This window comes from Myotis nattereri (genome assembly GCF_964212035.1).
Source record: "Myotis nattereri genome assembly, chromosome: 16".
Classification (NCBI taxonomy): domain Eukaryota; kingdom Metazoa; phylum Chordata; class Mammalia; order Chiroptera; family Vespertilionidae; genus Myotis; species Myotis nattereri.
The window spans coordinates 47,370,510-47,394,658 of NC_138091.1; the positions used below are offsets into that span (position 1 = coordinate 47,370,510).

The following is a 24,149-nucleotide window of genomic DNA, read 5'->3' on the forward strand; positions in this document are numbered from 1 at the left end:
GAGGGACACTGCGGGCCCCCAGTGGGAGAAGAAAACAACATTAGGGCATCCGGGGCCATCTGAACGCTTTCAAGACAAAGAGGAGTTGGTCAGGGGCTGCGTGGAGGGGCCTTGCTGGAATGGAGGCTTGCCCTGAGTTAGACCTTTAGGGTGTGGGTGGGATAATGAGGTTCACTCTCCAGGGCCACCCCCATCTACCCCCATCTGAGCCACAATCCCCAGCTCTCCTTTTGGCATTGGCTCCCAGAGATGCAAAAAAATAGTAACATGGCAGGCAGGGGAGGGGGACAATGAAGTCTGTGCCCTAGCCAGTGCCTGGAACAATCTATGGACACATGCCACCCCCATCGGTGCCAGGGGATGCCCACAGGTGCTGAGGGGAGGCGCGGGGCTGGAGTGACAGGCTCTTGCCACAGCCGCCTGTGGCCTTGGGAAGGGGAGGGGTAGCAGAGAGAGTGGACACGTGGGGGCCAGCAGAGCCAGGCAGAGGGCACAGGAAGGTTTATGATGAGAGTCATGTCTGCAGCCCCAGGGATGATGGACGGCTCTGCAGAGAAGGCTGCTGTCCCTCGTCCACCACCACCATTACCCTGAGCACACAGGGCCCCCCACAGCGCCCGGCAACACGCAGGCCCCACGCTGAGCCCTTGCACAGACTCGAGAAGGACATCACTGCAAGCACATCCAGAGCAACAGAACACCCCCCCAAAAAGACACGCGCATCCCCCCATGGTCAGAAACAACCCCGGAAACAAGCAAACTCAGAGGCAGAGCTATCTGTTCGTACACCACCCCAACTCATTCACAAACGGGTGCACTCCCACAGGACCCTGACTTGCTCACACACACTCCAGTCACAAACAGAGGCACCGGCACCATTCACACCCCCCACTCCCACCCCAATGTCCCCGACAGGGTCACAGAGCCCACTCACGTATGAATACAGACACATGCCAGATGCAGAAACACAGGAAGCAGTACCCACACATACAGAGGGAGTCTCATCCCTCCTCCCACCCCACCCCCCAATAGCGAGGTCAGGGGCCTCTGGCCACCTCAGCCACTGTCCCATGCCCATGATCCCAAACATCATGTGTCAGGTGGGTGTACTCCTGATTCAAAAGAGGCAGAAGATGGCCCCCTCCATCCAGCCCCCAATGTCAGCACAGCCAATTCCGTGTGTGCAGATGGCTGGGGCCCACCTCGTGCCTCTTGGGGGTGACAGGGATGGGGCCTGTCCACAGCCACACTGGCTGTGCCCTCAACACGGGCCTACCTCGGGGTCCCAAGGCTAGGCACATCCATGGGGCAGGCAGACCTGCAAGAGAGGGGTTACAAGCTGGGGCCGGGGAAGGACTGAGGGCATCGGTGCCGCAGGAAAAGTCCCACCAGAGGGTAGAGATGGGAGGGTTGCTTTGCTGGTGCTTGGCGAACTTGCAGTGAGGCTACCACCACCGTCCCGGGACTTTGGGCTCTGCCTGTAGAGCACGCTGAGTGGATCCTGCCCATCCTCCTCTGCAAAGTGGGAGGAATGAGCCTCTTCCACGTTGGCCCCATCAGGAATGAGACGGTCTCCTGGCAACTCAGGGTCCTCGGAGGGGGAACTCAGGGGAGGTCCTTGGGGATGCTCTGTCTCTTCCCAGGGTGTGAAACCCGTGGGACAGCCCTGGGTGATGGAGTAGAGGGCTCCTCCCCTGTTCACTAAAGCGGGGCTCCCCACCCAGCCTCCAGCACCCTTCACCTCCTCACCCTCTTCCTGGTTGTCTGTTGCTCCTGCTATGCCCATCACAGTGCCTGGTATATAGCAGACCCTCAACAGATATTTGACTATGAATTAATGCCAGGAGAATGGGACCAGCCCGAGGGAGGGGGGTGTGTCTCTGATCACTCTCATCCCGCACCACACCCTCCATCTCCTGGGACCCAGCACCGCTCAGCCTCTGGGCCTTTCCCTAGGGCAGCGGTTCTCAACCTGTGGGTCACGACCTCTTTGGGGGTCAAACGACCCTTTCACAGGGGCCGCCTAAGACCATCGGAAAACACATATATAATTACATATTGTTTTTGTGATTAATCACTATGCTTTAATTATGTTCAATTTGTAACAATGAAATTGGGGGTCACTACAACATGAGGAACTGTATTAAAGGGTCGCGGCATTAGGAAGGTTGAGAACCACTGATCTAGGGATTTCCCAGCACAAACCCCCTGGAAGGAGGGCAGAGGACAGGGAGGGCCCAGGAGAGGTGGGACCCCCCAGCCCAAGCCAAAACCTCCAATACCTCTAGTCAGGGAGGGGTCTCCCTCCCAGCAGACAGTGAGAAGGCAAATAACGGGTTGAGTAGGGAGACCCTACCATGGCTAACAGAGTAGCAAAGACTCTTCCAGGCGCCAGGAAGCTGTCAGCTGTTATCAGAGGGTAACACAGACGCCCTCCATCTCTCTCTAGGGACAAGGCTTTCAGAAACGGGGGAGGGGAGCTGCTCCAGGACCCAAGGGAGCAAGGCCAGGGAGTCCTCAAACCCCCCCCACCCCCCCACCCCAGAGAAGAGAAAACAGCTTCTTCCCTCTGGGGGAGGGGGAGTTAACTCCCTCCCTCCCCCGCCCTGGGGTCCTTAGTGGGGTTCTTCCTGTCCCTGGCAGCTGCTCCCCTCTCCCCGGGGAGCCTGAGCCCAGCCAGAGGCTGAGGTCTTGCCCCTCCCCTGGGCAGATGCCCCCTGTCTGCTAGGTGAGTGCCTGACCCCTCCTTGACCTCGAGCCCCTACAACGCATCCTCAAGGGAGGGCAGGGCGGACAACCAGCCGGTCTCACCCCGGCTCCTCACTCCCTGGCCCGCTGCCCCGGCGCACACACCCACCTCTCAACTCCTTCCTGGGAGCACCGTCCGCGTCAACACCGGCCCCTCGGCTGGGCCACAGAACGCGCCCTGCGGGCACCACCTCCCAGCGCCGCGCACATGCTCGACCCGCCCCTCCGTGCGCCCCCTGACACTCATCTCCCAGCCCTTCCCTGCAGAGTGTGTGTGTGTGTGTGTGTGTGTGTGTGTGTGTGTGCGCGCGCGCAGGGGGGCGGGGAGGGAGGCTGCCGTGGGACCTGCGCCGGGGGCGAGGTGCACCCCCGGAAGGTCATGACTTTCCGAGGTTGGGGGAGGGGGCGCCCACGGCATTTGGGGTGGGGGCCCGGCCCACGCCGAAGGCTGTAAACCCGGTGGGGGAGGGAAGGGGGCGTTTCTCAGGGAGCTGGAACCGCAACGGCCTCCGCAACCCCACCCCCGACGGCGCCTCGCCGCCTCGGAGCGCCCCCCCCCATCTCCGTGTCCCCGCTCCCCGCATTGCCCGAGGCGGCGACCCCGACACCCGCCGCCGCTCCGCTCCCCTTACCTGCGGCCACAGGTGCCTGCGCCGGGGCCCCCGGCCCCAGGTTCCGCGTCGGGCGGGGGAGGGAGGGCGGCCCCTGCTCCCACCCGCCCGGGCTCTCCCCTCCCCCGGCCACCTCCGCAGCCGCCGCCGCCGCCGGTGCCCTTTGCTGCAATGCGAGAGCCGCCGCCGCGGAGCGGGCCCGGGCCCCGGTCGCCTCGGTAACCACGACTCCACCTGGCGCGGCGCGGCGCGCGGCCGCGCACATCCTCTCCGGCCCCCTCCCCGCGCGGCCCCGCGGGCGCAGCCCCGCCGAGGAGCCGCGGAGCCGCGGAGGGTAGCGGCTGCGCTGCCGTCACCCGATACTCCGGCCCGCCGCCCGGGACTCGGGTTGCAGGAGGGGGAGGGAGGTCGGCCAGCCCGGTGGAAGCGGGGGAGGGGCTGTGGTTTGAATCTCGCGTCGGCCCGGGCCCCAGGGTCCTCGCCAGGCCCCCACCCCACCCCCACAGGTCTGGGCAGGTGGGGGAGGAGAATGTCCTGCCCCCTGACCCGCCACCAGTGAGCTCACAGCCTCTCCCAGCAGTGCACTTGCACCGCGGCCTTTGGTTCCACCAGGACTCAATTCCCAGCCAAGTCTGGGAGGCCTAGGATGCCTGCTGCCTTGATGGTTTCTGATCCTGCTCGGCTGTGGGACTGGCACTTGCTGAACTCTGGTCCTGCGCTTCACAAAAGGAGCCTCCGACTCCGCCATGGGGACTGCAGCCTCTGATATGCGCTAAATATCAAGTGATGACAACACCCTGGGCACAGCCACTTCTCTCAGCGACTCCAAGGTCTGGGGCGAGGTCCCTTCAAGCTCTCCTGCCTCCGTCAGAGGCAGAGGCGGGCAGGCCTAGAACCCCTCATCTTGGGACAGCTGAGCTCACCAAGTCCAACCTCACTCCTGGCCATCACCCCACCCCCATCTAACCCAAGACACGCCATCTAGGGAGGCCTCTGCATGCCCCAGGCACAGCCTGTGTCCCCTGCCTCATCACCATCCCTGTTCCAGCCCCATTTTGGCCTACACGTGCACTTGCCACACAGGACAAGCCCGTCCCACTTGCCATTCAGTCTTGGGGGCAGACACATCTTTGTTCCCCGAAGTTCAGTCAAGATGGGGCGGGATGCCAGGAAGGGAAGTGGGCTGAATGCCCTGTGAGTGATGCCAAGACATGCCAACCTGTTGCTAGACTTGAGTTCACTCGGCTAAACCGTCGGTGCTCCGGAGCCTCCTCCTTCCCTAGGCTGTCACATTTTCTCTTCTAATTCTTACCAAAGTCCAGGCTTGCTGCCCCTCCCCCAGAGGAGCCAGGTATGTGAGCGACGACCCGTTGGCTCCCCTGCCTCCACACCTCCTCTGCCGCCTAAAGCTGAACACCAAGTTGAAGCCCCTCTTGGCAACTCGGACTCCCTGACGCCCTCCTCCCCATTTGGCCCTCAGATGCCTAGCTTTCTCCCATAGCCATGTTCTGGCCTGAGCTGAGAGCCCACGCCTGCCTACGTGCGCCCCTGTCTAAGGTAAGATCCATCTTCCCATCAGGGAAACAGGCCTGATGGAGAAGCAGAAAACCACTTCAGGACCAATGCCCAGATGCCAACATCCTCTTCCAATTTTGAAACTAAGCCTTGAATGTAGCAAGAAGGGTGGGAGAGAGACATCAGGAAGAACTCCCTGGTGATAAGACATCAGGGAAGGGTGGGTCTGCTCAGAGATGGAAGGGGGTGGGGGGGGGGGGGGAGGAGATGACCTGCAGTCGGTGGGAATTACATTCAGGGCATAAGACTCCTGGGGAAGGGACTCCTGTTTGAAGACGAAAAGAACACAAAAATGTTTCCAAAACCTGAGTATTCCCCCTCAAAAAATTCCTTCCCCAAAGCCAAACCTTCGCACAGGTCTGGAGAGGGAGTGATAGGAATTAGGCAACCATCCGGGAGAGAACAGGGCATAAGAATCTCCTGAAAATGGGAGAGTCCTGCCTAAGAGAAAAGGATGCAAAATAAAACTCCTGGGTAGCCCCCCTCCAAAAAAAATCCTCCCCAAAGCCAAACTCCGCCATGGGTTTGGGGTTGGGGTGGAGGCGGGTGACTCACCTGGGCCGGCTGGCCAGCCCCGGAGGGGGCGGAGTCGCCATGGAGGTGGGAGCAGAGGGAGCTGAGAAGGCACACGGGGTCCACGGTCCAGCCGCCAACCTGTGTGTGCGAAGGGGGGGACACCCCATTAGGGGGAGCGGGCAGGAGCCGCTGGGGGGCTGTGACGGGGCAGGAAGGGGCGTTCTCTCCCCGGCAGAGGGCCCCTGCAGCATGACTAGTCCCTTCCGGAGGGGAGGCAGGGTCCCTAAGAGCCCTTGGTCTGTTTCTGCACGTCTCCCTCCTGTCAGAGGAGGGGCTCCCTAGGCCAGGGGAGAAGCTTCCCCATCAGCTACTCCTGAGGTCCTTCTCTTCACTTCTCCACGGCCTCCTCGCACACTCTGCCAGGGAGCTGCTCCCCACTTCGCCCCTCCTCCAGCTCTCATTCCCTCCTCACTGAGGGTGTCACTTCCTACCTCACAGAGATGAGAACCATGGGCAGGGGGCCTCGCCCAGCGCCCAGCGCCCACTGTGCCTCCTTCCCCGCCCCGGCTTTCTCCCTGGCCTTCTCAGAGGGATCAACTCTCTTCCCACCTCAAGGCCACACCACACCTAAGGCTCAAAGCCCATCCCCTTCTGATTCCCATGGCCCTCTCCCCCTCCGCATCTTCAGATTCTCCCATCTTCATTCATTCCACAAATATTTACTGAGCCAGCACTCCTCGGAGGCACTGAGCACTCCATGGCCAGCGAACCGGCGGCAGGTCCCACCCACTTACACTCGGGGAGGGAATGAATGAGTTGATGAATAAAGGAATGAATTTGAGAGTGAATGGCTGGGCTTTGATTCATTTCCTACGTGTTTACTGGATGCCTCCTCACTGCCAAAGAACATGCCAGACAGGGACGAGGCCCTCAAACTCACGCACATCTTCTCTCACAGGCCTGCTGCCCCTTGTGGCCACCACCTTGGCTGTCAGGTCGGCAGCCAAGGATCCTGTCCCTTCACCACCTCCCATCTGCTCTGAAACTGGCCATGAGCTCACCACACCTCAAGACATGAGCTCTCAGTCCCCTCTGGACCCAAGTATCCTGGCCGGTCCCAATGGGCATTTCTTTCCCCATCCCTCCTGACCTTGGAAGTGGAGGGGGCCCTCCTGCTGGGCCTGTCTCCTCTCCCTCAGGTGCAGAACTATTCCTGGCCGCCCTTCCCCAACTGCCATGGCCTCTTCACGCTCAGGCTCCATCCTGCCTTGGTGGCCAGGCTACGCGCCAGGTCCCACTTCCATTCTGACTCGGTCGTGCTCAGCCCTGCTCCTGAAGCTGTGGGCTTCAGAGCCTTGGCCTGTGCAGTGTTTAACAGACATCCTGTGAACACCCCACCCGCTCCTCAAACTCTTCTCTCTGTCCCTGCCCCCCCAAACTCCCCTCCCAATTCTCTCAAGGCACCAACATCTCCCTGTCACCCAGGTTTTTCCGTCTTTGCCTTCTAGACCAAGCCAGCAAACAAGCCTTGTTCAGTCTTCTTTCCAACCCCCCTCCCCATCTTTTCCCTTTGTCCTCCATGACACTCTTCTTCCTCTCCTTCTCCTGCCTCCAGCCATCCTTTTGTCCCCTCCTATTCACCCTGAAAAACAACCACAGCCCTTCTAGCGACCACCATCGGGCCCCACTTTTCCAGTCAGACCCCCCATCCCCCCACCCGCAGCCTCCTGCACCAGCCAGGTGGAGCTCTGTGCCAGTCCCCAATCCAGCTCTGCTCAAGTCTATGCTCCCCTCTGCTCCCCAGCACCTTATAAAACACCTTTCTCCTTCTGGATGCCTCATCAGTCCTTTTCATCCGTCTACACCTAGTTTAGGTACCTCCTCCTCCAGGAAGCTTCCCCTGACCAGGGCTGCCCAGCTGACCCCCCTCCTCCAAACCCTCTCCCAATGACTGTGCTCCTCATATTTAGGTTTAACCATCCCTCCACCCCACCTAGATCACAAATGCCCCTGCTTCCTCTTCCCAAGCCGGAGCAAACAGAGGGGACCCACAGAGGGGGACCCCTGAGAGTGGGGACCACATTCCCTCATCTGTGACTCCCCCTATTCCAATCACAACTCTGCTCCCAGGACAACTCTGGAGCTGGTAAAAGCAAAAGCCGGACAGAACTAGAGCTGACATCAGGAGAGCCCATGCAACCAGAAATGAGCCAATGCAACCTTATCCCCTGCAGTGAGGATGGATAGGGACACTCTTCCCCTTCCCCAGCCACACCCAGCAGTGCCTGGAAACGGGGGACAGAGCAAGACAGGCAAGGGAGTGGGGACTGACACCCCCAGGCTGGACGGAGAGGATGCTGATGGCAGGGAGCACCCTCCCCGCGGTCCCTTCCTCCACAGTGGACAGTGCCTGAGTCTCACCAGCCACCAGGCCTCACCCACGCGGGGCTGTAAGCAGAAGGCTGGTCCCCAGAGAGAACTTTCCTACAGACAAGACGGCCAGGTTTGGATGGAGAGATGCATCCAGGAGCCCAAGGATCTGGGGGAGGCTGACAAGGGAAGCACCCCTCACCCCAAAATCGAAAGGAGAGCAGACAGGCCCTGGACAAGGCAGGAGCCCCAACCCCTCTCTAAGCCTTACTAATGGCAGGAGGGAAACCAAGGCACAGAGAGAGGGGGCCTCTAGCTCAAGGTCACGCCGAGTCCTGGGGAAAGGATGGGGGTGGGGTGGGCGGGAAAAGACCCCAGGAGTTCAGGGGCTCTGCCCCTGCCAGGCCGGGGGCACACCAGACCCAGCCTCCTGAGGTTCCCATGGGGCCACATCACAGAGGTGCGGACCCCAGGCCTCTACTCCGCCGCTGATGGACCCTCGGGTTCAGAACAGTCAGTCCCCAAGGTGTTCCCTCCTTCCCCAGCGCGCGCGCGCGCCCTTGGCCTCCAAGGCGTGCCTTCCGGCCCTCTGCGCAGCCCATCAGCCTGAGTTCGGTGCCCAGTCCGATGCAGGCAGAGGTCTGGAGGCGGAGCCCCATCCCCACCCTCCCCAGGCTCCAGAAAAGGCCAACCGGGCCACTGCCCAACTCTCCCGCCCCAGGCGCCCCTCACCTCTCAGAATCGGAATGAGCCTGGGGGCAGGGGAGCAGGGGGCCAGACCCTCCCCCGCCAGCGGGCCCGCCCCCACCCCGCCCCGGCCAGCAGCCAGCCGCCAGCCCCCACTCACCTGCTCCCGAATCCGGTCCTGCTGGCCGCGCAGGGCCAGGGCGTGCTGGGGGTACTTGCTCTTCAGGTGGTCCATGAAGGCATCGCGCTTGCGCTCGGCGTCCGCCTTCTGGAGCCCGCTGAGCGCCTCCAGGCTCTGGGCGGCGATCACCGTGTGCCTGCGCTCGGACGTGTGCACCAGCCCCACGTTGGAGAAGCGCCGGCCCCCGCTGCCCGCACCGCCCCCGCCCCCCAGGGTCCGGTACTCCCGTGGGTACTCGGCATCGTCCGCAGACAGCATGGGGGGGCTGCTCCGCTCCGGATCTGCGGGAGGGGAGAGGGGACACGGCGGGGTCACGGCGCGCCGGGCCTGGGGCTGCCCAGCCCCAACCGGAATCACTATGGGGAGGGGAGGGACGGGGCGGGGCCAGGCCTGGGGTGGCCGAGAAGCACCAGGGGTGAGGCAGGTGCTGCCCAGCCCCAACTAGAGGACAGAAGGGGGGCGGGGGGCTGGAGGGATGACTGCAGGTGAGGTGCTGTCCTTTAAGGCCAAAGAGGGTGGAAGCCGGGGGTCTGGACACCTTTCTAGCCACACGCCCCTTTGTCCTTCTTAAGGCTGCACAGGTTGGGGAAGGGGGTTCCTTTGAGGCCTTCCTAAAAGGTGTAGCAAGGAACCTGCACTGTCTTCCTTTCCCGCGCCTCCTGGACAGGTGGGGGTGGCAGCCTCCTCCCTCAGACTAGCATGTCCCGGACACTCTTGTCCTAGAGGCTGGGGGTTGGCCTGGAAAGGGGCCAGAAGTAGGACACGTGGGGGCGGGGCATGAAGGCAAAGGTCACACTCCGGGCTTCCCAAGGAGATGGAGGCCCAGGGACTGGAGACATGGGACCCTCTTTCCCTTCCCTTCCCAGAGACAGACAGGTGGACAGACAGGAGAGGCTGGGCACAGAGAGGACAGGGAGCGGTGGGTTTGGGGTAAACTCAAAGGAAAAAGAAAGCAGACAGAACAGCTCAAGCCCTCCTCCTGGGGCCCTCCCCTCCCTTTCTTCCCAACACACACACACACACACACACACACACAAGTTCAACACCTACAGGGACAGAGGACAGCACAGAAACGAGGAAAATGAGGAGGCCGGGGGTTGAGGTCCCAGAGAGAGCTCTGAATTCCTTCCCCACATGTTCACCAGCCCTGAGCCCCTGGTGAAGTATGGTCCCTATTTGCTTTGTTTAACAATGGACAGGTTATTTTGATTTTCTGAATTATATAAATCATCCCATTCGATTGAATACCCTATTGATTGTAATGTGAAATCCCATTTGTAGTGGCCATACTGGTCTTAGAAAGCGCATTTTCCTCCACCTGGGAAGGACAGCACAGTTATCCCAAGGTCAGAGGGCTCCAGGTAACGTGTCCCTGTTGACTCAGTGGTCCAGAGACCCAAACTGTAATTTAGATAACATGCCTACGTTTAACCCAGGTTCCTCATTCCAGACCCGAGGGCTCTAGATAATGTGTTTCTGTCAATTCAGTGACCCCGAGACCCAAAACTATAATTAACATGCTGCTTCTGCTTCTGTAAACTGCTTTTTTGCAAACCAGGTTCCTCATTCCAAACCTAGAGATGTAATCAATACCTTGTGATTTTTTGCCTATATAAGTCTGGAGCTGCGACCATCTTGTTACTATGAGATTTGGGGAATGGCCCCTCATAGTCCCGGATTGCAATAAATGTGACTCTTTAATTCGACTTCTTGAGGCGTCCTTCTGTGATTCGCGGGGTACATTACAACACTGGCCTACCCAGGCCTAGCCCTGCAGACTCCCACCCTGAATTCTCAATGTTGGCCTTCCCACAGCCCAGCAGGGGGCAGTGGTTCCAGAGGGCTCCAGGGGTGGCAGGAGTTGCTGGGGCTCACCTCGGCCTTATTCCTGGGCATAAAATACATTGCCCTCCTCACCCCCGAAGTCAACCGCACTGGGAGACCAGCACAGTCTTCCCGGCACACCCCCAACCCCACAACCAACCAGCCTCAAAACAGGACCCCCCAAATATAGCCTTGGTCTGGGGGTGTAGGGCACTGCAGCAGACACATGCACCCCCTCAAGGGGCCGACTTGAAGGGGACCCAGCCAGATTCCATCCAGGCCAGCCCCTCAGCCCCCTCCCTCCACACACCACAGTTCAACAGACCTATGGCCAGGCCTCCGTCACCTCCTGTGCACCAAAGGGGGAAAGAAGAGATTCGGACAACTTTCAGGAAAAGCCACCCCTCACCCAACACACACACCCACTTCTCCCTGAGCTACACCTGAGGCGTGTGGATCTGAGGGACAGAGCCCAAGAGAACCCGGCACCTCACACCAAAACCAAGGGAACACCGGCTTCTATGGACACAGATTCCTACAGCTTCCAAGGGTCTGCTGTCATCACAGCCCAGGCGTCTCCCAGGACCCCTGTCAGGGGGTGTTACTGTGGTCCCATTTCAGAGATGGGGCTACCGAGGTCAGAGAAGTCAGTGACATGACCAGAGGCCAGATTTGACCCCAACCCCTATTAGTTCTCCCCTCCCCCTCCCACCACACTTTCCTGACATGTGACAATTGCTTATTGATGGAACACCACACACACACACACACACACACACACCGCCTCCCCGGCCAGGTGCTCTTTCTTGTTTACCTGATGTCTCCCCTGGCGCTGGGTCTGGGGTCTTTCCCTCCTTCTTCCCCTGGGCATCTGTCCCTCTCACCACAGTCACCCTGCTGTGCTCCCCACAGTGAGGTCCAGGTACACAAGAGATGGCTTTGGGAGGAGCACGGTTTTATACTTTAATCGTTTTGCCTTTATTTGCATAAGGATTAGGAAAACCCCAACTAGAAGGCTCGACCACTGATTTCATGACTAGCATTGTCTGGGGTGGCAGAGAGAGAAGGTTTCCTCTCAAGTAAACGTATTTAAGTTCCAAGTGAGCTAACGAAAACCATATTGAGTTAATACAGCGCAAAGGTTCCCTGACAGGGAGGAGATTCATGGAGATGGCACCTGACTGAGTGAGGCTGGAGCCCTGACCCAGTACCTACCCTGGAGGAGCTGTGGCCACCCAGGATGGCCAGGGGCTGTGGATGATGATTATCACCCTAATAATCACCTGGGAGAAGGAGGGGCCCTGAAGAAATAGCCCAGACTCAGGGGGCAGAACCTCCTGTGGCCCCAAACCCCCTCTTCCGCTCACCCTCAGCACCAGCTGGCGGTTTGCAACCTCACCGGGTACAACAGGGCAGGAGACGGCCTCTGTGGCCAAGGACCCTGGACATCCGTAGCCCGCTCTTTGCCCAGGCGGGAGCAGACCCTGCCACGGCCTTGCTGCTGGAGACGGGTCTAGAGTCCTGCCCAGCTCTGCCTGAGCCGCAGGGACCACTCCTGATGCGTGACAGCCAGGCCTGCCGTGCCCTCCCAGCGCTCTGGACACACACAGGCGCACTGGGACGGGTTTCCAACTCTCGTGTGCCCTCCGGGGCCCAGGAGAGCTGCTCCTCCCGATCCGAAGACAGAAACTAGCTGGGGAAAGAGGCCCCTGCATAGCCCAGCGTCCTAGCCCCGGGCCCTGTGCGTGTCCCCTGCTTTCTGCAGGGCCCCAGTGGACTGGGAGGACTGGCCTGCGCTTCTGGGCTGAGGGGTCTTCCTGTTCCTCTTAGGACAAGGCCCCTGGGAGCGCGGGCCCAGGCATTTGAAGTGAGAGCACCGCTAGGAAAACCCGGGGCCAGGGCCACCCCGTATAGAGTCAGCCCCTCCCCTGAGGGACCCTGGGTTAGGGTTAGCCATTCATTTACTTATGGGTCTGTCCACATGCCTCCTCCCTCGGGGAGCCTGGGCCCCTAATCTGTAAAATGGGGTGTTAACCTCTAAACCCTGCCCACGGTGCTGAGTGAGGAGCTGGAGAGACAACGGAGGAGAAAGTACTTTGTTTTGAATTAAAGACATTCCTGGCGCAGAGCTGCTGGGCCCTAGCAGGACAGCCTTCCCATTTCATTACCCCTGACCTGCTCCAGCCAACACCAAGTCCTCACAGCCTCCCTGACCCTCCCCGGACTCAGCAGCCCAGCGAAGAGCCCGGGAGATCGATTCCCATCTAGCAAGCAGCAGGCTCTGGGAACCACAGCCCTGAGCAGGTTGATGTTTCCTGTTCAGTGACCGGGAAGGGGGAGGTGGGGAGGGGTCTGTCCAGGCAGGGGTCTTGGGGGGCCAGGGAGGCTTTGGGGGAGTTAGCAGGGCCGGGTTCTACTGGGGCAGGGACACAGGAATTGGAGGACTCAGGTGGAAAGGCAGAGAGCTCTGAGGGAAGGGGAAGGTTTGGAAGGAGGGGAGCCGAGCTGGGGTACCTGGGGAAGGGGCGGACTCTTGGGACTGAAGGTCTCTGAGGGATGGAGGCTGGGGAGCCTGAGAGGTAAGTTGGGGCTGGAGGGTTCGCCTTCTCTCCAAGGACCCTCAGTGTCCAAGGCCGACCATCATTTTGGAGTCAGAGATTCAAGCTACAGGGAAGATGCCCGGGACCGGTGAAATCCAGGTCAGAATAAGGGGGAGGGGAGGGTGGGGCAGGGGGGCTCTGGTCACCCTCAGCTCAGCCCTCCCAGCCTGGGCAAGCAAGGAGGGAACAGCCAAGCCTGGGGTGATCAGGAAGGGGTGGGCGCCCCCCAGTGGCGGCTGCAGGAAAAGGCGCAGGGAAGAGGGCTACATTGTTATTTGTTCCACCGATTCCAAATTTCATGTTTATTTATGAGCCCGATTTATTTTTATTCTCCACTGCATTCTATTACATGAGATCACTGTAACTCGCGATGAGAATTAAGAGTCCCTAAGTCTTAGTGACACTGTCTGGTAAGCCCTCAAGCCCAGCCCCACCTGCATCTTGACCCGATGTCACCATTTACTCTGGTTGCCCAGGGGCAATGTTCACACATGACATCATCTTCAGAGGAAGAGAATGTGGAGAAGAGAGGAGGGGGAGGGAGAGGGAGAAGAGAGAGGAAGGGGGGACAGTAGAGAGAAGAGCAGAGCTACATGCTCCCGGAGAGAGAAAAGGACTCTAGGGTCCCCGTTTCGAGGACCCCAAGCTCAAGACCTGGAGTTCAGATCCCCGTCTCCCTCTCCCTGGAGGTGGGGAGCTGTGAGGCCTACAGGTGTGTCCCCGCCCATTGCTTGGGCAGAGGTGGGGGTGAAGCACCAGCTCAGGCAGCCCCCTGGGCCTGGCTAGATCCAGTGAGACCCGCAGGCAGGGCAAAGGGAGGGGTGCAAGGCGATTGCCGGAAGGGTGGAGGGCCTGGCGCAGACCCCACAGTGCCTCGCCGAAACACACGTACTCGCAGCTCGAGGCTCCCCCTGTCCCACCGTCTGCAGCCAAAGCAAGAGGAGCCCAAGTCACCCAGGAGGAGCCCCGAGGCGACTGCCACCATCGATTGAGCCTGACAACTTCATCCAGCGGGGTGCCTGCTGCAGTCAGGAAGCACAGTGTGCTGGGAGGTCAGAGGCCAGAGGCCAGAGGCCAAAGGTCACGCTTGGCAGAGGCTCTGGGCGGCACCTGGACCAGGTGAGGGGCTCATCCCTTGCCCCACCCGCTGTGTGCCCAGGCCCCTCCGTCCCTGTTGTCTGTCTGTGGGTCCTCGGAGCAGAAGCCCATCTGTGTCTGTTTGCTAAAACCATCTTTTCCACCCCATGCCACAGCGACCAAAGTCATTTTCCGGGCAATTGCCTTTCTGTAAACATTCCTGTGTAACATCCCCCCAAACTGCTAATGCCCAACGCCCTGTTGAGTCTCCCTGTCACTCCAACCGGAGCCCCAGAGGTGGGGGCGGGCAGGAGGGAGAGGGTAGTCCGAGAGGACGAGGCAGCTGGACTGAGAATTAGGGACAGGGCTTCATGGCCAGCGCCTGGCACAGAGGGGGTGCAGAAACCCCACGCCTGCCCCCCATCTTTCCACATTCCCCACCACCCAGCAGCACCTCCCTGCATGTCAGCCACCTCAGGAGAGCCTGTTGGGCCGGGAGGGGAGGCGGAGAGGATGGGGAAGGGGAACCCCTGGGAGGGAGGCTGGGAGGAAAGGCAGCTGACTTAAAAGCATGGAGGAGATGGTTAGACGACAAAGGTGACTTCCTGGCGACTGAGAGCGAACTGTCATCACTGGGTCCCCAGGGAAGGCCAGCTCCCCTCCCCTGAAGTGTGAGAGGGAGGACAGAGAAATGGGAAGAGGCCAGACGGGACCCATCTCCCCGAGAGGGACCACTAACTGCCTGGGCACCGCAGGCGTGGGGGAGGCACGCAAGGCACAAGGGCATCAGAGGCCGGGTGATCCTTGGCTGGTGACACACGTGACGCCCCTCCCAGCACCCGGCACTAATCGGCAGGGCCACTGGGAATGGCAGGGGAAACTGAGGCCCAGGGAGGACTCCCTTCCTCAGAGCTGGGGGGGGGGGCTGTGGCCTGTGACCCTCTGGCCTCTCCGACCCCATGCCCAGGAAGCCCTGCTACCCCCAGCCCCCGGGAAGCTGGGTCCCTACTAGTAGACCCAGTGGGAGAGTGCAGGGCCCTGCCAGTCACAGCTTCACGCAGGCAGAAAAATACAAACCAATTTGCGCAGATTTAAAACCCACGGAAGGCCACTTAGCTGGTAAACGAGTTGGAATCTAATTAAAGGACCTTGCAGGGCTGGGGAGGGAGCGCTCACCTGCCCGGGAGGAGCTGTTGCATGGAAAGCAAGGGGTATGGGGGGGGGGGGCGGGCTCCCAGCAGAGCCTCTGGGCTTTCCCCAGGGAGAGAACAGGAGTGGGTGCTGCTGCCCTGGGGGTGTGGGCCTGGCCCTGCCAGAGGCCGCCTGGCCAGCATTTCCCCCTCTCCCACCCCCAGGCGGGCTCTGTCCACTTGCTCAGAGCGAGCACCCCAGGCAGGGCTTCTTCACCCAAATGGGCACATCCATCTCCCCGGGAGGGACCACCCACGACCCGGGCACCGCAGTGGTGGGGACGGCAGGCAAGGCACAAGGGCAAGAGGAGGGTGGTCCTTGGCTGGTGACGCACGTTCCGCCCATCAGACTGGGGACCGAGCCTTGCCTCCTCCTCAGACTGGACTGTCCCTGAGAGCAGGGCCTGCGCCCCTCTCTGGGGGCGATAGGGTAAGGCCCCCGTTTACCTCTTTAGACAGGGGGCTCCCTCCAACTGGGGCCTCCTTGACGGCAGAGGTCCCACTCAGAGCGGAGGGGGTGGCCTTGCCGTGCGGGGCGAAGTGAGTGGACCCACAAGCAGGTCAGGGGCAGGCTGGGCCCCGGCACCGCCCCCGCCAGCGGCCAGCTCTGCAGGGCTGTGGGGCTCCGGCTTCTACTCCCTGGGCCTCTGCCCCCCTCTCCCCATGTGCACAGGCCACAGACACGGGCGCCCTCTGACCCTCCGCGCTTGTCTCTGAGGCGGGGAAGCCTGATGTCTGGAGACGGCTCTGCTCACCTCTCTCTCTCTGTGTCTTCAAAACCAAGCTCTGCTCTCCCTCCAGCCAAACGCCCTTCGCAGGAAGGAAACCGGGGCGCAGAGGGCACACCTGACCAGTCACACGGGAGCTGTGGGCAGAGCAGCAACGGGATCCAGGCGTCCCGTCCCCAGGGACAAGGATTTTTCCGTCCACGATGTCACCTCCCAGAAAGCAACTGCCAAAGGCGCCCCTCCCCTGGCGGCAGCCCCCGGAGGGCACAGACAACACCCTCCTCGGGAGGAATCAGCAGCCAGGTGGAACCGGCCACAGAACCCTGGGCCCAAAAGAGAGAGCTGGTTGGGGGTCACAGCCCAGCCAACCCCGGTGTGGCATCTCCAGCCAGGCCACTCAGAGTCCGGTCCCGCCTGGTGTCCTGATCACCACACTCCAGAAACAACGCTTCTCCTTGCAAAAGAGCCAACACACCAGCCCCTGGACCAGGATTTCAGAAACACAACCTCCCTCTCTCCCCGCACACCTGCCCACGCGGACCAGGCCATGGCATCACTGAAAACCCCAGAACGGGGGGCAAGAAAGCTCTGTTCAAGCCCAGCTCTGCCACCGACTAGATGTGCGACCTTGAGCAGGTCAGCAGCCGTCTGAGCTTCAGTCCTCGCATCTGTTTTGGTTTTGGTTTTAAAGCCGGGAGCACGGACAGGAACATCGGCTGCGCACTGCACGGGGGCACCGGCCGAGGGAGCGCGAGGGGGCAATTGCCTGATCTCCCCAATTGCCTGCGTTCCTCTCCCTCCCGTCAGAAAGTGATCGGACCCAGGACTGCGGGGGTTTTGATTTTTAGCTACTGATGAAGACGATCTGGCTAATTGGCTTCCTGGGCAGGGAGGGGGCGGAGCTGCAGAGGGGAGCATGTCACCCCCTGTCTGAAGCCTTTGCTGGAAAAGCTGGGGACAGCGCTGGCAGGTGCCCACATGGCACCGCGCTCACAAGCAGCTCCCGCGTGGCATCTCTACCATCACGCGCCCGGGAAGGTGTCCTGTCAGCTGCGCATCTCCTCGGAGAGGCAGCAGAGAGGAACACAGGCCGCAGGAAGGGAAGGAGTGAACCCCGGAGCGTGGGAAGAGGGGGTGGGCGCTGGTCCTCCCGGCTCTGCCACCTCTCCCAGGGGCTAAGGCCAGGGCAGTGGGAGTGGGCAAGGGACCTTTCCTGTGTCCCTTAACCTGCCCAGAGGGAGGGATCCCGTTCCCATGCGAGAGACCCCAGCCTGTTGGAAGTGAGGGGCAGAAGGCCCATCCACCACCGCACCTCCTCCAGGGAAGTGTTGTCAATACCCGGTGATCACCCAGGGCCACACATGCTGGGCAGGAGCCTCCTCAGCGACACCACCCATCACGGGATCAGGCTCCCTCTGGGAGGCCAGTTCTCTGCCAGCACCCAGACAGCTCCCTCCAACACCAGAATGGCCAGGGCCCTGCTGCCTCCAGATTCCCGCACACACCCGGTGGCTCACACACGCAGGCACACACGTCCGCTCACCCACACGTCTATCGTCATACTTGGGCACGGTGGCACCTGCCCACCTGCCCAGCACATGCTCATCTCTATACGCGCAGTCACCCTCCACAGGCATCTACGTGCAGAGGGGCACCCCCAGGCCTGGGAGGGCTGGGGTTACGGCACAGACGCCCCCCCTGACTCACCACTCTGCCATCTCGTCTCAGATGCCACCAGGACAGACCAGGCGCTGGGCCTGGGCCCACATGTCACATACATTTAAGCGCCCCAAGAGATCGCAGCACATCTGGGAGCCCCATCCAGCGCCAGGTCAATGCCTCTGCAGCTTGCGTGCCAGACTGTGGCGACCCCACTGACCCTCGGAAGGCAGCTTCCTGGGCCCCTCTCCTACCCTGTCAAGTTCAGAGTTTCTTTCCTGAAGTGTTTACATTCTGTCTCGAAATAGACGGATGGGCCTGCTGACCTCAAGGCCACTCCACTCTGACCAATGTTTAACCAGCAAGGCAATGCCAGGGCCTGAGATGCTCCTCTCGGCCCGGCACCCAGCCCACGTCCGGCCTCTACAGAGCTCAGCTCCTCCCCCAGAGCAAGGGGTCGGGGTGCCTGTGGCCTGCTCCCACCTGCTGCTGCAGGGTGAGGGCAGGGCTCAGCCCTCAGCTCATGGGTTAATTACTCCACCGCCCAGCACGCCAACCAAGAATGTAGGATGTCAAGGTCAGTGCTACCACGAGAGACCGCAGGAAGCAGGAGGAAGACAGCCCCGAGATCGGAGAAGGCAGGAGGAGACTCAGCGGACTTCCTGCCAGGTCCAGGCTGACCCGGGAAGCCTGATCCGACAGCAAGGGCAGCTTTCAGAAGTTCTCCCTGTTGTCCAACCAGGACCTTCCCAGGATCCGGGAAGGTGGAGCACCAGCTGGAAGGCAGGGGAGAAATAAACAGTCTCCCCTTCCAACTATCTGCAAAAGACCCGAAACCTCCCCCTCCCCCCACCCCCTCCCCCCACCCCACCCCCCGCCCCCAGTCATGACAGTCTACAGGACTCTTAAGCCACTATCGTTCCATTTCAGTCCCCTGGGGAGCTGCTCTCCCCACCCTACAGGTGAGGAAGCACAGGTTCAGGAAGGGGTGACTTGTCCAGCGTCAGAGTGGAACCTCATCTCAGCTGTGGGTGTTCTCAGCACAGATCCCCCTACTTTCCCTGCGCCCTGCTGCCCCCGGGGAAGATGCTGATTCCGCCACCACGGCATCCCTGAGCCTTCGTCCCAGCCATTGAGCCAGAGCCCCTGGCGTCTCCTCCTTCCGTCCAACTCCCTGAGAAGGGGGCACGCAGACAACTCTCTTCCCTGAAAGCAGAGCCCCTCAGCCCCCTCCTCTCCAAGGAGGCCTTCACTGGGAGAGCCAAAGGGACCCTTCCCCAGGACACGGGGGCGGAGGGGCGGGGGCGGCGGGGGGGGCAGGGGGGGGGACCAGGGCCACGGAAGCCCAGGTGCATTTGGTTGCCCAGGCCTGAGAGAACCTCTGGGGAGCCTACCCTTCCCCGGCCTTCTTCTCACCCCTCAGCTGGGTACAGCCTTCCCAGGCTGTGCCGAGACAGGAGAACTGCAAGTCCTCCCTGTTTCAGGAACACCATGCAGCCAGGGCTTGGATACCTCCAGGAACAGAGACCTCATTACATCCAAGGCACCGATCATCTGGTGGGGCTCCCGCTTCCTTAGAATGAGGCAGCATTGTGTCCATGGCCCTCACAGGGCCCCGGGGCCACCACCTCTCCCTTCGGAGGAAGACGGAGCTTCCTGAACCCACAGGTTCTCTGCTGAGCCCAACACCTCGGGTCCTTCTTTGCATGGCCTCACTCCTGTCCCCGTGCCCAGCCATCTGCACTGCCCTCTGTTGGGTGAGCCCCCTGTTGTCACCACCCCTCTTAGCTGGTGGCCTCAAAACGACTCCAATGATCCAGATGATGTCCGAGCCGCCCAGATGACCCTTTTCTAGGTCTGTCCTCGCCAGCCCTTCCCTGCCCCCAGCGTGTGTGCCAGGGAAGAGAAATGCCCAGGGCGTGCACAGCCCTGCTCTGGGACCAGACTGTTCCTTCCTTGCCTCCTGCACCTCACTCTCGGGCCTCCCCTGACCTCAGACCTCAGGGGCCAACTGGACTCCTGCTGCCTGGAATGGGTGGCTCTCCCGGCAAGGTCACCTGACCCTGCCTGCTCCTTCCAGGCACTTCCATCGGCCCCCAGTGCCTGGCTTTGCTAGTGTGAGTCACGGAGTCTGCTCTGGGTTGTAGCCGCTTCCTAACAGCTATGTCCCTCACAGCCCCAGCAACGCAGATCCAAGCTCGAGGCACCCAAGAGCGTGCCCAGGAGTCTGAGTGGGCCAGGCTGCTCTGCCCATCATTCTCTGGTTCGTGGCCTGAGGCCCTGGATGCCCTGTCCAGCTGCCAGCCATCTCAGGGGTACAGCCCAGCCACACAGTGAGCACTGGGAACCGCAGCCCACAAGAGAGTGTCTGAGGCACACTAACCACACAGTGCTTCCTCCCGGCAACCTACTTCCTCCTCCCCAGTGCCAGCCCTGCCCTGCTGCCAGAGGGCCCAGGCTGGGACCGAGAGGCTCCCCACACCCACCCCTTGCTGCTTCCCTCACGGTGCCCTGTGTCTGTATCCCATGCTCACACGGTGGCTAATTCTGGCGTCTCATCAGACAGTAATTATGGGGGAATCAGCAGCGCTGTCATCGCTGCAGCTCGGCACCTGTCACCATGCCGCCATCCCCAGGCTGCTGGGATGAGACCGGAAGCTGAGGGAGGAGGGGTGCACTGGAGTGAGGGGCGTCTACTCCCTCCTTGCGTCTGCAGCCCCCACCTCCTTCAACCCTACCTACCCCAGGCGTGCAATGCATGCCAGCCTGTAGGCTACTAGCCTCCCTGTTACCCAGGGCGGGCACTGAATGCATGTGTCATGTGTCACATGAACACACACCCATGACCAAACAGAGTGGGAAGGACACAGCAAGCCACGGCTCGAGTCTTGCCTCGGCCACGTCCCCCACACATGACCCCGCACAAGTCATCGTACTTCTCGCTGTCAGGCTCCTCAACAGCAAAATGGGGGAAATCGCGTCTGCCTTGGGGAGACGGGAAGAAATAAATATGTAAAGTCTCTAGCGCAGCACCTGGCACATGTACGGTCACGCATTCACTCGGCAAACGATGCGTACACATCCACTGTGTGCTGGGCCGTGTGCGAGGAGGATGCCAAGACAAATCAATCACAGTTCAGCGAGGACCACACTCGGGCCGCGGAGACGCGGGCATGTTGTTTGGCGCGTGCTGGTTTGCTCTGTTTCCTTTGAATTTTAATGCCGCGAAGGGGCACATGTGGTCTTGTCCTCGCCACAGTCCCCACCGTTCCCTATTGTCCTCACCCACTGCTTCACCGTGTCTTGCCCCCAAGAGTGAAGCTGGACTAGTAGGCTGTGGTACCCAGAGCCAATGGCCACGAGAGATGGGACACGGTGCTGGAGAAGCTCACGGGGCGGCCGAGGTGGTGCAGGAGGGGCCCTTCAGGGAGGTGCTGGCTACAGGAGGAGCAGGAATGGGAGGTGGCGATGGGAGGGTGCTCCTGGAAGAGGACTCACAGAAGCAATGGCTTCTGGAGGCAAAGCTGTCCCAGGAGGTCCCTCCTGCTGTTAGGTCTCCAGGCCCCAGGCTTGGGCACCTCCCACTTCTCCAGAACCCTCCAGAATGCTCTCCTGGGTGGTCTTATGGGTGGAGCTATGATGTAAGACCACCTCCCCGTCTCACAACCAGGCAGCTGTCACAACCGAGCCAGCCACTGAGTCACCCCCCGCCTCTGTGGGTCAGTTCCCCTGGCGGAACGGAGCTCTGCTAGCACCCAAAGCAGCTCTGCACGTGGGAACTCTCTAACGTCCAGTCCCCCTCCCCCTGCCACCCCTACTCCTCAGTCCCCCCAGGGACAGAACCAGGAATGGGGTTGGGGAGGAAGATGAGGTGAACCTCACAGTTAATTTTCAGTGGCACAAGCCCTGCTTGTGAAAGCGCAGAGGTGAGGGGAAGGTGCACCGCTCTACATACAGCAGGAGGGAGTGAGGCTAGATCTGAGAAAGGTGGGAGGAAGGAGGAGGAGGAGGGCTGAGGCTGCCCTGAGGGCTTATCTGTGTGACCTTGGGCATGTCACTTAACCCCTGGGGTCTGTCCCCTCCCCTGTTAATGCGACAAGAGCGTAGCGCTCACAGGATGGCTGTAAGGATGAAATGAACTAACGCATGGACAGAGCTTAATGTAGCATCTCTGGCTCATATATTATGGGTCGTTAGTATCTGCATTATGACTAGGGATGACTTCTCCCCCCAAACTCAGCAACACCACATGAGCCCCGACCCCTTGCCAACCCTCCACCCTCCACTCCCTTCTCTTTCGGAGCCCACAGAGGGAGCTCAAAGGTCTATTCTAGTGGAAACCAGCGTCCACATTGAGGGGTGGACCCACTGTGTCCACCTCCACGGATGCCTCCCCACCCCCATCCCAGGCGTCACTCTAACAGTCCTTCACAGCCCTTGTCCAAAACCCACCGACGTCTCATTCCACTCCGGGAGGAAAAGCAGGACAGGTTGCCACCCCTCTTTACAGATGTAGAAAGTAAGTCTTGAAAGGGATGGAGCCCCTGCCTGTGGAAAGATTCCAAAGAGAAGGGTGCCGGAGGGGAGCATTCAGGCCTCAGGGCCGAGGTGGCTCGTCACTCCGGCCTCCTCCTGGCAACAGCGAGGATGGGGAGGGAAGGGAGCGGCACTGTTGCTCTTTTAGGAAAACGGCAATTTTAATTAAGAGGCAGACGAACGAGCGCTCTGCATTTTGTCTCCGAGCAAAGTTATTAAAAAGCCATCAAGGCGGAGGCAGCCCCAGTGGCAAGGAGGGCTGCCTCCCCAGGCTGCCTGCCCGGATTGGGGCCAGAGCATCCTGCAGGGAGCCGACAAGACCTGGAGGACATGGAGTCAGAAACCGCCAAGACGGGGTTCTGCAGCCCCTCTCCCAAAGTGGGGGCAGGGCAGCGCCCGCACAGTACCCAGGGCACCGCCTGCCCAGCCCCGGGGCAGGCCAGGGCCAGGGAGGAGGGACAGAAAGGGAACCAGCCATTGGGCAGGCCCTGCCGCGGGCCAGGCTCTGGACTGGCCACTGCTTTTCCTTTCCTCCGAGCAATGAGCCTGGTAGGTGTCCTTGCACCATTTACGGCAAGAGCATGGAGGCTCAGAAAGGGACAGCGGTCTGCCCCAGGCCACACAGCGAGGAAAGGGCTTTAATGAGGTTTGGAGCCCAGGTCAGGCTGACTCCCAAGTCCAGGACTCCAGGTGGCTGGTCCTGGCACAGAAGTGGGGGGTGGGCTCCCTGCCCATTCTCCCTCCCCCAGCCTGGGCTCTCAGAGGCCCTCTGACGTGGCCTCAGTCCTGGCCCAGCAATGCTGCCCATAGTCCCCAGGGTCACCATGGACTTGAGGGGAACTTGGTCTTCTTGCTTGGGGGTGGGCACACTACGAGAGGGGTGTCATTGGGTCACGGACACTCTACGAGGACACAAGGTACAGAGCATCCGCCAGCAGAGGGAGCAGGGGCGGGTGGGGCATCAGTGGACATAGAGTCATGGCCCTGGGATGGGGCGGGCACTCTACAGTCAGCTGGCCAGGCCACAGGCCCAGGCCCCACAGCTGGTGAATGCAGACAACCCCTTAAATTCTATTGGCCACTGTTGGGCTCTGAGCCTAGCCCAGTGCCTGGCACAGAGAAGGCATTCAGTAGTTCTTTTTTGAATGAATGAGTGGATGAATAAATGAAGGAATGAACGAAGGACTGAAGAAATGAAATGAGATCTCAGGTTCACAAGTATCTATACACTGAACAAAGACGTACAGAGGTCAGACGAGCTCCCAGCTCCTCCCATCCCCTGCCTTCTGGCCATGGCTGGACCATGGGCTTCCTTCCCCTCCAGAGAAGGGCCCCTTGCTCCTGACTCCCTCCCCCAAGGCCACCAGTCCCCTCGGCAGAGGGATCCTGTCTCCTCTGCCCTCCCCCATTACAGGGAAGCTATGCCACACACGCTAACTCACCTGCGCACACATGCACACGGACACATTCTCTACCAGGCCAGGTGCCCTCCCCAGGGTCAGGTCTCTGCTGTCCCCTCCCCTGGCGAAGGTCTGGCCCACCAGGGATGGCCCCCTCCCCCACTTCTGGCCTCTAGGCTGGGGAGGGGCACCTGGCTGAGGGGCAGTGGGGGTGGAAGGGTGGGGGAGGCCTCCCTCCTGGCTTACGCACCTGGAGACTTTAAACAGAGGGAGCAGAGTCCTGGAGACTTCCCTCCCGCTGCACGCTGGAGCCCTGGGTGAGGGACAGGAAAGGAGGAAAGTCGTGAATGAATGCCCAGAGCTGGGGGAGAGGCGTTGGAGAGAGGAAGGGGCTGGGCAGGGGCCTTGGGCCATGGGGGCCATGGGGACTGGGAGAGCCAGGCAGAG

General features: G+C 60.9%; 1 protein-coding gene across 2 annotated transcripts in view; it reads right to left on the reverse strand.

The window, feature by feature from the left end:
- SRCIN1 (SRC kinase signaling inhibitor 1) overlaps positions 1 to 24,149 on the reverse strand; it is a gene marked incomplete at its 5' end in the record, with an annotated part of 66,578 nt that overhangs the window by 33,489 nt on the left and 8,940 nt on the right. Inside the window, 3 exons of one of the 2 annotated variants that reach the window (XM_081109626.1) lie at positions 5,490 to 5,588; positions 8,668 to 8,969; positions 23,953 to 24,015. In XM_081109626.1, the coding sequence (XP_080965752.1) occupies positions 5,490 to 5,588; positions 8,668 to 8,969; positions 23,953 to 24,015 (464 nt within the window). The remainder of the gene's footprint in view (positions 1 to 5,489; positions 5,589 to 8,667; positions 8,970 to 23,952; positions 24,016 to 24,149) is intronic. The other variant, XM_081109627.1, reaches the window with a different exon arrangement.